The sequence below is a fragment of the Staurois parvus genome, unplaced genomic scaffold, assembly GCF_062004578.1.
Source record: "Staurois parvus isolate SC_StPar_1 unplaced genomic scaffold, SC_StPar_1.0 ptg000607l, whole genome shotgun sequence".
In the NCBI taxonomy this organism is placed as follows: domain Eukaryota; kingdom Metazoa; phylum Chordata; class Amphibia; order Anura; family Ranidae; genus Staurois; species Staurois parvus.
The window spans coordinates 1,544,228-1,557,124 of NW_028318403.1; the positions used below are offsets into that span (position 1 = coordinate 1,544,228).

Genomic DNA, 12,897 nt, shown 5'->3' on the forward strand with positions numbered 1-12,897 from the left:
GCGATGCATGTAGTGTGAATCAGTCCTTAGAAAAAATGGTGGGTTAAATTACCCTAGGTTCACATATATGTGGGTGTGGGAATGCGTGTAAATTGCACATACATGCAGTCTCACACAAAACACGGTGCTGCATGGAAAATGCATTGGGTTGCCATTAACTCCTAGTAGCATCTCCACGCACTGAAAAATATAGTTTGGTTTCTTTTATGAAATTTGCATAGTGCAAAGAAATGCCATGTAGTTTCCATGTGGCTGTTTTTAAAAAGGTGCAGGGAACTTTTTTTTTCCTGTAGAAAACACATACAGAGCAGCCCATTCAAATAAATGGGCTGTTATGCCCATGCACACACGACGTGCTCAGTTGCATATATGTGAACTGGGATTAAAGTTAGAAAATTTGTGACTAGCTCTGAATTGAACCCTGTATACAGCTTTCCTCAGGCTGTTAAGAGCGTGCCCTGAGCTAAAAACTGATAAGACAGCTGAGGGTTGTACTAAAATCAAAAGTTGAAAAAAGTTTGCATTTGGGTTCTAGAGTAACTGTGCTGAAGCATTACCAATAATGTAATCAAATAAAATATTGTGATAGTAGTTGTTTTTTTACTATAACTTGTATGTTTGTTTCTTTCTTTCTTTTTCTTTCTTTCTTTCTTTCTTTCTTTCTTTTTCTTTCTTTTTCTTTCTTTCTTTCTTTTTCTTTCTTTCTTTTTCTTTCTTTCTTTTTCTTTCTTTCTTTCTTTTTCTTTCTTTCTTTCTTTTTCTTTCTTTCTTTTTCTTTCTTTCTTTCTTTTTCTTTCTTTCTTTCTTTTTCTTTCTTTCTTTCTTTTTCTTTCTTTCTTTCTTTTTCTTTCTTTCTTTCTTTTTCTTTCTTTCTTTCTTTCTTTCTTTCTTTCTTTCTTTCTTCCTTTCTTCCTTTCTTCCTTTCTTCCTTTCTTCCTTTCTTCCTTTCTTCCTTTCTTCCTTTCTTCCTTTCTTCCTTCCTTCCTTCCTTCCTTCCTTCCTTCCTTCTAGATTGCCTCTTTGAGAACTTGCTTGCTGTGGCTGTGGACGTGATGGGAGGCTTACAATTTACCCTAAGGTCCTGAGATGTTAGCCTTCTCTTTCCAGGCAACCTATCCACAGCCATAGTCCTAAGCAGGGGCGGACTAACCATTTGGAAACTCGGGCACTGCCCGAGGGCCCGGGGTCAGTAGGGGGCCCCATGAGATGCCCCTGGTACCTTTTTCATACAGTTGCAAGAAAAAGTATGTGAACCCCTTGGGATTATGTGGAGTTTTGCATGAATTGGGCATAAAATGTGCTCTGAATGTCATCTAAGTCACAATAGAAGAACACAGTCTGCTGAACATAATACTACACAAACATTACATGTTGCCATGGTTTAATTGCACATAACATGTAAACATTCACAGTGAAGGGAGGAAAAAGTATGTGAACCTTTGGACTTAATAACTGGTTGACCCTCCTTTTGACAGCAATAACCTCAACCAAACGTTTCCTGTAGTTGCAGATCAGACCTGCACAACGATCTGGAGTCATTTTGGACCACTCCTCTTCACAAAACTGTTTCAGTGTAGCAATATTCTTGGGATGTCTGGTGTGAATCGCTCTCTTAAGGTCATGCCACAGCATTTCAATCGGGTTGAGGTCAGGACTCTGACTGGGCCACTCCAGAAGGCGTATTCTGTGCTGTTGCAGCCATTGTTTTGTTGAATTACAGTGCTAAACTTTCTCCATTTGTAGACAGTCTGTCTTACCGTGGACACATGAACATCAAGGCTTTTGGAGATACTTTTGTAACCCTTTCCAGCTTCATGCAAGTCAACAATTCTTGATCGTAGGTCTTCTGAGAGCTCTTTTCTGCGAGGCATGGTTCACATCAGACAGTGCTTCTTGAAACCAGTAAACCCAAAACAGGTGTGTGTTTTTTTAAGGGCAGGACAGCTGTCAGCAACACATCCAATATCATCACACTGATTGGAGTCAAGGTTGGCTCACTCCTGGCTCCAATTAGCTCTGGGAGAAGTCATTAAGCTAGGGCCTCACATACTTTTTTCTCCCTGTACTGTGAATGTTTATATGTTATGTACAATTAAACCATGGCAACATCTAATGTTTGTGTAGTATTATGTTCAGCAGACTGTGTTCTTCTATTGTTGTGACTTGGATGACGTTCAGAGCACATTTTATGCCCAATTCATGCAAAACTCCACGTAATCCCAAGGGGTTCACATACTTTTTCTTGCAACTATAGGTTTTTTTTTAGTTTGGGCAAGGACACGGGCCCCATGATCCCCTATTGCCTGGGGGCCCCATGAGTTGTCAGTCTGCCCCTGGTCCTAAGAGTATACTATGATAATCGCTCTTATGTTCTCTATCCTTTTTATTTAGGCTACTTTCTTAAAATCAATATTTGTCCTGTCGCATTTGACACTGCTACGTATCCTGGAGAGAGGTCACATGGGCTCATAACAATTTTTCTCTGGGTCCCAAGATTTGTAGCCATTTCCCTGCATGCAGATTTACTAGGTAAATAGGTCTGGAATGGAGTTGCCATCCTCTGTTCCTGTTGGTATATCTCTGTTACTTAATGGGGGAGATTTACTAAAACTGGAGTGCTCTGAGTCTACTGCAGCTGTGCATGGTAGCCAATCAGCTTCTAACTTTAGCTGTAGGATACTTTCATAGTGATGTGCCACATGTGCGTTTACCGTGCTGTTGCCATGCTTTCTGGGCTTTTTTTAAATGACGTGACTTAAAAACTGCACCAAAAACACTTCTCAGAGGCATTCTTGCATGACCTCCTGCTCTCTAGCTCCCTTATCTCCTCCTCCCATGCACGTCTCCAGGTCTTCTCCAGAGCTTCCCCCATCCTCTGGAATTCTCTACCCCTATCTTATCAGACTATCGCCTACTCTGCTCACTTTTAGGCGGTCTCTGAAAACCTATCTCTTCAGGGAAGCCTATCCTGACCTCAGCTAATAATGGAATCTTCTACTCCATCTACCAGTCTGTCCCCCACAATTACTACCTTTTGTACCACTAGCCCCTCCCTCCTAGATTGTAAGCTCCAAGGATCAGGCCCTCCTTTCCCTCTTGTATTGAACTGTATTGTTGCTGTATTGTCTCCCGTTATATTGTAAAGTGCTGAGCAAACCGTTGGCGCTATATAAATCCTGTATAATAATAATAATAATTTTTCAAGCGCTTTCCATTGATTTAAATGGGAAGAGGCTTTTTTTTTTTTTTTTTTTTTTTTGTTAACTGAAGAAACATGCTGCAAAGATGCTGCAAAGAGGAGTTTTTACATGGCAACGGAAGCACAACGACCCAGTGTGAAAACATACAGACAATCATAGGGAAGCATTTTTTTTCTTGAGATTTTCAGGTGCCTTTTTTTTTTTTTTATGCAAAAACACTTCAAAAACTCCTCCGTGTGAAAGTAGCCTTAAGATTTGACAATTAAACCTGGAAGCTAATTGTGTGTTTTTTGGATTTTTTTTTTTTTTTTTTTTTATGCAGAGCTGCATCAGATTTTGCACCATGCAGTTTTAGTGAATAACCCCACAATGTTTTCCCTGTTCCGCAGGTCTGTTCTACAGGAGGTCTGGATGGACCACAAGCACATGACAGTATATGTGACTGCTTCCTATGAGCGCTTTGTACGGGTTACCCTTACAGTACTATGGATCCTGGTCACCCTCATCATTGCCTTGTTTGTTCCTGACATCAGTGAGGTCATCTCCATCATCGGAGGAATAAGTGCTTTCTTCATCTTCATCTTCCCAGGTCAGCTGCTGTCTCTATGTAAAATGGACTGTAATTTTAGTTGTAATTTGATTATAACTTGTTTTATTTGTTTGGAGTAAATTATGACCAAGTAGGAAAGATAATGAACACTTTAAGGCCTCGCGCACATTGGGCGTTAAACTCCACTTTTAGGAACATTTAACATTGAGGGGGGTTTAGATGCAGAAAAAAAGTCAGTAAGGAGTGTGACAATTTAATTCCTGGAAGGCCTGCAGCACTCTGGTGGTGCATCACACAGCCATTTGCACTTGAGCATGTTCTAAATTGCGCTCGCCTGGGTTGTAGACTAGTTGTCTCAGTCTACTATAGCAGAAGAAATAACACTTGTGTGTGAATTCACCTCCCCTGAAGAAAGCACTCGTCTCATTCTGCTTTTAAAGTTCTGCAAAGATCACAAGGGGGTAGTTCATAGAACCTGGTAGAGTTCATAGAACCTGGTACAAGAGTCAGCCAACATTGTTACTTGGAATTTCTGAAAAGGTTACAAAACTCTGTACGGAGGAACAGACTAGAACTCTGACCTGACAAGTGGATTCTCCACCACGACAATGCTCCTGCACATAATGCGTTAAGTGTTCATGGATTCCTGCCCTGAAATCCATTCCGAAACTTGACCGACCACCTTATTCCCCTGACCTTGCGCCCTGCGACTTTCAGCTATTTCCAAAATTTAAAAATGCCTTCTTAAAAGGAAATTTTACGACATTCTGGACATTCAGGGCATTGCGACAAAGATACTGCGCAGCTTTTAGAAAAACGAATTCCAGAAATGTTTCTGGCAGTAGCAGAGCCATCTAGAAAAGTGTGTCACTTCACAAGGGGACTGCTTTGAAAGAGTGATGGATAAGCATAGATTTTGTTTTTTTTTCCAGTCCATTCCAGAAATTAAATTGCTACAACTCATGTGTCCATGCACACATACGTGTTTTAGAGGCAGGGGTGCTTACAGGTAGGGGGGGGGGGGAAACACTCCCTTTGGGTCTCTGTTGTGTTTTTAATCTAATATGTCTTGATTAAGCTATGGTGTTTTGAATCCTTTTATATTCTAGATGTGTTCTCCAATCCTTTTACTATATAAAGGGAGTCTACATTGTTGTTGAGTGCGGACCAAATGGGGATGGGGAGCATGAGTGTCACACAGGGGCGGACTGACCATTTGGAAACTCGGGCACTGCCTGAGGGCCCGGGGTCTGTAGGGGCCCCATGAGATGCCCCTGGTACATTTTTCATAGGCTTTTTTGAGTTTGGGCAAGGACACAGGGGCCCCATGATCCCCTATTGCCTGGGGGCCCCATGAGTTGTCAGCCCGCCCCAGGTATCACACGAAGGAACCTAACACTACATTGAAATCAAGAGCACTTTTAAGTGGACTGCACTGAAGCACTTTGTGGGGGGAATTGTATATTATGGATGTCACAACTATTTGTTATTGCATAGATTTTGCATAGGAGCACATTTTAATGTTCCAGTAGGGGGGAGGTGTCCGGTAGTACACAGTTTGCCATATCCGAGTGCTTTTTTTTTTTACTATTGCGTTGGGATGATGTCACAAATGATTATTGGTATATAAATATACACAACAGCACGTTTCTGTGGAGGGAGGTGTATTGTAGTACATCATGATTTTGTAGGAATTTTTTCATCATTGTAATCCTTTTTTTTTTTTTCTTTTTTTTTTTTTTCTTTTTTTTTCTTTGCCTTTATTTGAGGAGGACGCACATATAGTATGTAAGTGTTGTACACATGTGGGAGGAAGGTGTTTTTCTACCACCATTTGGTAGCGCCGCACTATAATTTTTGTAATATTGTCATCTTTATCCATCTGAGGATATAAGAGGAGTGGTAGGCAGCTACATTGCTCTAATAATCAGTCCATAAGCATGGATAACAAACCAATATTTTTTTTTCTATTCTTTTCTAATCTACTTTCTTTTTTGTTCTATTCTCTTATTTTCTATTCTGTTTTTACTCTATTCTATTCCTTTGTTTTTATTCTTTTCTTGTGTTCGAAATTTGATTCAATTTAAATTTCATCTGAAATTTTGTTTTGTTATATCAGATTCTATTAATATCGTTACAATTGTAATTCAGAAATTTAGATACATCTTAATCTCCGGATAATAAAAAAATTGTCCAAATATTGATCAGAATGAAACGTACCACGCATGCATTTCTCAGAACAGGGTTTTTTTTTTAATTTTTTTTTTTTTTTCTCAAATGGAATTAAAAGCTTAACTCCAGCATAATTGTTTTGTACTTGTTAGTTCTAGTGGGAAGCGGTTTAAACTTTTTATAATGGTGTCAGTGATACCAGGTCCTCACTCTATCAAAACTTTACATTTTTGCTGGAGGTGGGTTTAAGAGTTTTTTTTTTTTTTTTTTTTTTTTTTTTTTTTTCCCTACCTGAGCAAAATATTTCCCCAAATATGTGCACAGTCATATGGGGTCAAGTGTAGCTCTTGGTTACACTGTAAATCTTTTGCTGGTGTCTGTATAGTGAAAATACAAGATTGACTGACTGTGTGTGGATATGAAAATGTATGCCCTTTTTGTAAATGACGTTTCAATTCTCTTTTTGTATATTGTAGGATTGTGTCTGATATGTGCAATGGAAAGTGAAGCAATGGATCCAAGAAAAAAGTGAGTCATCCTATATACTTAGAGGGCAACTTCACTTTTGTGGGAAAAAAGATTTTAACATGCTTTTTGCAGATTCCTACCCTTTTGTTATTCTGAAGGAGTGGCTGTTTGTGTCCATGTGCTGAGTGAGTCTGTATGGCAGTGGTTTTACAATTATCAATCAGCTGCTGCACCTGCAGGGCTGTAATGAGGAAAGTTGCAGGGTCTGCATCCCTTTTTACACTTGACTTCGCTTTGGGACTATCTCACCAAAAATGACAATTTTCTTGCAGGGGATGACAAAAAATCTGACCTGCATCTTAGTGCAGACTTCTGGGAAAATCTGGAAGCAAATCACTCAAGCAGGAAATGACATTTTCAGGGGGCATTCTCAGAACGCCTCCAGGTAGCCATATTGCATTGCATTTTACAGAAAATTACAGCGCTGCAGATTTAAAAGAAAAGGTAATTTTCAATAACATTCAATTACAATATAATTTGCGTTTTGAAATTGTATACACTGTATATTTTTTTTATTTGCTAATTTTTTTTCCACTAAAGTGGAGTTACATTTTAAAAATTACCTTTCCTTTTTTAATTTGCAATGCAGTAATTTTCTGTAAAATGCAATGCAATATGGCATCCAGGAGGTGTTCTGTATACCAACTATCATTGGCAGAAATGTCATTTACTGTTTGTGTGATCGGCTCAATGATTTTAGGCATCCTCTGCAACAAATATGTCCTTTTTGGTGAGATACTCCCAAAAGGTAGTTACCTCTAGGAAACCCTGCAACTTTTCTCATTAGAAAATCACTGTGCACGTGCATCAGCTGATTAACCACTTGCCCTCCTGAGGATTTACCCCCCTTTCATGACCAGGCCATTTTTTGCATTACTTTGGACACAGCTGATCACATGACCGAGCCGACCTCTTTAGCTCTTTCCGTGATCGGTGATCCGCTGTGTCTGAGGGACACAGCGCACCGCCGATCGCCGTGCTGCGCGCTCCCTGAGCCGCGCATGCGCAGTGAGAATGGGAGGACGTCATATGACATCCTCCCAGAACGAGAGAACCACCTTGTGTCCTCATATTACTATATGGCGGGCGGGAGGTGGTTAAAAAAAAAATCCTAATTGCTTGCCCAGAGCAGTTCAATGTTACTATGGTAACATTGTATTGCTTTGGTCACAGTGTGCTGAAAAATAAAATGGTAAAAAAAAGAAAAAATGTTATTAAAAAAATAAACATTTGGGAAAAAAATACAAATTCTAATATTTTCACCAAAGAAATGTTGCAGAATACATTTAAACCTAAATTTTATGAAGAAATGTTATGTAGTTGCAAAATTTTATAACCGAAATGAAGAAAAGTGCTTTTTTTTTTTTCCCCAAAAGTTTCAGGTGTTTTTTGTTTTCACAAAAAATAAAAACTCAGTGGTTATTACCACCAAAAGAAAGTTCTATTTGTGTGGAAAAAAAATGATAAAAATTTCATATGGGTACAGTGTTGCATGACCGTGCAATTCATTCAAAGTGCAACAGAGCTGAAAGCTGGAAATTGGCCTTGGCAGGAAGGGGTAGAAGTGCCGGTATTGAAGTGGTTAATAAGTTAAAGTGGTTTATAAACCTCAGACATGAAATCTGCACAAAACATATATTTCCATAGTGTTTGCTTGCCTCTTTCCGAAGCACTTAAGCCTAGTACACACGGTCAGAATATCGTATGAAAAATACCTCTTTCAAAGCCATCCTACGATTATCTGATTGTTCAGTACACAGCTTTCGTCTGACATTCGAAGGGACAAGCACAAACATTTTTCTCTTACAATACTAGAATCAGTACAGTGTTTGGCTGAAAATACAATACATTACATCACTTTATTTTGTTTGTATTTATTCTGTCGTAGGAGAATTTTCATAATTTTAGAAACCTCTTCATTTTCAATATGGAGACTAGCATGCAAAAACAACCTGATGATCGATATTTTTTCATTTTGTGTATGGGACTTGGGTGTCATTTCTGCTGTCTAGTTCCTCTGTTGTCAGCATGAGTCACTTTTGACAAGTTCTTTTGACAAGTTTTTCTGACAAAAAGAGGACAAAAGTTGGCAGGGATCTCCAGTGATTGACAGCTCCAGCTCTGTTCCTGTGTGCTGTGTAAAGAGGGGTGTGCCCTACAGTCGGCTCTCGACTCTTGTACATCATTGTAAAACTCAGAGATTGAAAAGGATTTTTCATTCAAAAAGCAGGAGGCGCGGAGCTGCAGTTACACATTGTAGAAGTCAAATGGTGCAAATAAACAGGTACAACCTTTTTTAGGTAGATTTGTATCCCCTGAGGCCAATCACTTCACTGGGTATAGTTAGTGTTACTAAACCCAGGATCCTGCATTCACTATATCTGGTCTCCCACAGTACATAGACCACGGAAATGCAATTATTTTAGTAAATGAACTGCTAAATACCTTTTCTCATTAGCAGTTAGAGCAGTCTTGTGACTTCTATCAATGTCCAGCAGAGCACTGGTTAAAGCTTGTAGTAGGAGTTTACTTTCTGCTCTAGCAGGATGCAAAATCCCTGACCTCTGTCTGGATAGTGCTGATTGGCCCTGTGCTGATCACATGCACTCTCCCAAGAAGGAAAAAAAACCTCTCTAGCAATACACACCAAACTGAGCATGTGCAGAATGGCTACGGTTCAGTCTGTCTTATCAGGACATAAGACATGGACATTTGAACAAGAGGAGGAGCAGAGAAGTCAGGATCAAACATCCTTTTTACACAATGCAGAGGACTAACCCCTGAAGTTCCACAGTGAGTATAACAAGCATGCTTTACTGCATATACAGACTGATTTTACTGTTGTGGGTTTAGTAACACTTTAAGAATTTACAACCAAATCAATGCAGCTATTACTTTAATTGTAACGATTATATCTAACTGAATTTTGGATCCCGACATACTTTCTAAGGCTCCACGCACATTAGCATTTTTTAAGCTCCTAGAAGGTATTATGAGCATTAATTTTATGCTAGAAGTATTTCTCAAACTTTAGCCATTAGGAGCAGAAAGAATGCTAAATGCTTCTAAACGCTCCTAAAAAAAGCTTTTTTTATTTTTTTTGTACTGTACTGTAAAATCGCTAATAAAAAGCTAATTGTTCTAAATGCTATTAGCGCCGTTTTTCATTCAGTGTTTTTTGAGCTTATAAAAAATGCTAGTTTGCATGGAGCCTAAAGGTGATAAAAATGCCCCCTTTCCTACATTTCTTCAGAAGTTCTATGGTTAGGAGGAGATCAGTGCAGAGCTTCTCATTTTATCAAACCAACCTCATGTCAGTTTCCCTTAGTGGGCGCCATTTTGGTACGCCCAGAGAGTACACCCAGCGTTTTTTACATGAGTTTCTGTGAGCTTGTCCAGGGGTGGACTGACAACTCATGGGGCCCACAGGCAATAGGGGATCATGGAGCCCCTGTTTCCTTGCCCACACCCAAAAAAGCCTATGAAAAAGACCATGAAAGGTACCAGGGGCATCTCATGGGGCCCCCTACTGACCCCTGCCCTCGGGCAGTGCCCGAGTGATCGAATGGTCAGTTCGCCCCTGAGCTTGTCTTTTACCTCTAACATGTGAGTGAGCACTTTACTGGCTTGTGATATTTGAATAAATTTACAGTATTACACTATGGGAGGATTCTTCTTTCCTATATATGTGAGTTGGCTGAGCTTATCCTGCCTAAGGGAAAAACACAGATATCAGGATTGGTTATACCTGTTATTCCATAAGGGGATAAACCGGATCCGTACCTGCTGATTGGCCGTATTGCTGTGTCTAATATTTTGAAGGCTTATTGGCCCCTCGGAGTCGCTACATGAAGGTGAGGGGGTCAATCCAGCCGGAGACTGATCCCATTTTCATACACCTGCATCACCAATTTTCTTCCGTTTGAAATTTTTCACTTTATTCATCTGTTTGAAGATTTGCTGTTTATTGTTGTTTTTTGGTGGCACATATTTTGTGCCTTAGTAGGGTATTTTATATATTTTGCAGCACATTGTGCTATTTACTTTGTGGCACTTTTTGATGTGTTTGTATTAGCACAAATAAGTCTCAATTATGGACTGGAGCGCATTATTTATTTATTTTTGTTTACTTTGGTCACTTATCACATTTTTTAAACACATTTATGTGCAAGGACTTTGTGTGGTCCTAAAGTCTTGTCTTGAGTCGGGTTTTTATCCTGACAGTCTCACCGTATATTACTATAGGTATTCACGTCAGTTGTGAGTCCTTTTTCACAGCACTTTTGCAGGCATATTTTATGCCATATATTTATCACTTTTTTATTTGTGATTTATGTCACTTTTGCCCCTAATGAAGGGACGCATGTACATTGTCTCACCATTTTCTTCAGTTTTTGATGTGTATTTTTTCTTTTATATATGTATATATTTTTGCAAATTATCACATGAGATTGTCTTTTTTTGATGTTCATATCTCACACCTTAGAGCTTATTAGAGATGTATTATATCCATGTATATATCATGCCATTTGAGTGTATTTAATATTTGGGTACTGTATATGGGAGCGCAACATCATTTTATTTCTTTATCTTTGTAATTTATTCAGGTGTATAGCTAGGTGATAGCAGCTTCCTTATTTCGGTTTTATTCTATCTGGGTAGCGCAGGTGGTTTACTACATCCCTTAGTAATCATGTTTTGTTTAGCAAAGATTGGCCTCCACCAAGACTCCAGAAATTGACTAATCCCAGTACAACCCTCATTTTTAATAGTTCAAAAGGAACCTACAAGGAAAGGAATATGGATACTGCAATTTCCAACCTTCGTCACCTTTTATCTTTGTTTCCGTACTTATGCTGGCCATAAACGAAGCGAATTTCCGCCGGTTCCTGACGGACTGGTTGAAATTGGAACCTGGGTTGGCACCCTCGCACCCACCATCCTTTTAATTTGAAAATCAAAGTAGCTGGATGGAAAATTGCCGGCTGAACAGCAGCTGCATCCAATTAGATGAAACTACTGTATAAGTATTCTAACAGCCAGAGGTGGAGGGTATCCGAATACAATAGCTGTCATGTGAGATTCCATGCTGTTTAACGTTGATGGGGGAATCAATGGATCTTCTAGTGTTTTAAGATTTTACTGAAGATCTGGTACTGCCCTGAAACAAGAATGCAGCCAACAAAGTGCTGGAAAAACATTATATCCACATATTTGTTTCAGGAGAGTAAGTCACTAAAAGAATAATAGCTCTGGAGCCTGTACCTTCACATAGACAAGAAATTGGCAGTTGCACTGTTTGCACCCTTTCCAAATTATCAGTGTCTAATGCATGTAGGCACCAGACTTTTTGGTTTTGGTATATGGGTATGGAAGGTAGGTTTATGCTCCAACTAGCTACACACCATGGGAAGCATTTAGGTTGCCATCCCCTCTCTGGTAAACCTACATAGGCGTCCTTCGGACCAGGGGCGGACTGACCATTTGGAAACTCGGGCACTGCCCGTGGGCCCAGGGTCAATAGGGGGCCCCATGAGATGCCCCTGGTACCTTTTTCATAGGCTTTTTTGAGTTTGAGCAAAGACACAGGGGCCCCATGATCCCCTATTGCCCGGGGACCCCATGAGTTGTCAGTACACCCCTGCTTCGGACCCCTTCACAATTTTTAGTGGATGCAGTTAAACAAAAAGTTAATTTCTCAATCAAAAATATCCAATAATGTCCTTTTTTTTTGGGTCCTTTTATTTATTGGCAGAATGTTTTTGATTGAAAAAAAGAGAGCTTTTATTTTTCATAAAGGATTGATCATCTTCTGTATGGTGATAGCTAAGCAGGTAATCACTCAGTCTGTAATATAGATCTAACCGATCCTCTGTTAATGTCTTTGCAGGACATGCTTCATCGCCTGGGGGATCATTTCTGTCCTCTGTGGGTCCTTCATATTTGGTCAGAGTACAACCATTGCCGTCATGGAGCTCCTGCACAAGTTCTGAGATGTGGTGTATTTGGTTGGGTTTAATTTGAAATTTTTAATATTTTTATATAAGTTATCTTTTTATCCTTTTAAAGATTAAATGATTTTATTTCCAAAAAACAGATTTGGGTGACAATATTTACACAATTACACAAGACAGAAATTGGAGTAGATGACTAGGCAAGCTGTTTATTGAGGTACAAGTGTTTGTTCAAAAGGAATGAACGTCACATGGCACATAGCTTGTATCTTTGTAATTCTTCTGCAGGTCAAAGGTAAAGCAAACCTCAGAATGCTGAAGGTGGTATTTGTCATTTTTGCTTTCGGTCCACTTCCCAATGGGCCCTTATATATAGCCTGTAAGTTACTAGTAATATAAAAGCCAGAGGCTCAAGAAATCAGACTCTGTCTTTGGTTTTCCTTGTGACAAAGGTTTTTTAAAGGACAACTACACCTTTTGTGTAGAATGTCAC

At 39.4% G+C, this 12,897-nt stretch overlaps 1 protein-coding gene across 1 annotated transcript in view; it reads left to right on the top strand.

Annotated features, from left to right (window-relative positions):
- Nucleotides 1-12,544, top strand: part of SLC38A8 (solute carrier family 38 member 8) — an 86,264-nt gene extending 73,720 nt beyond the window's left edge. Inside the window, exons 8-10 of the mRNA XM_089692861.1 lie at nucleotides 3,590-3,789; nucleotides 6,399-6,450; nucleotides 12,341-12,544. Of these exons, the coding sequence (XP_089548987.1) occupies nucleotides 3,590-3,789; nucleotides 6,399-6,450; nucleotides 12,341-12,443 (355 nt within the window). The 3' untranslated portion in view covers nucleotides 12,444-12,544. The remainder of the gene's footprint in view (nucleotides 1-3,589; nucleotides 3,790-6,398; nucleotides 6,451-12,340) is intronic.
- Nucleotides 12,545-12,897: the final 353 nt, after the last annotated feature.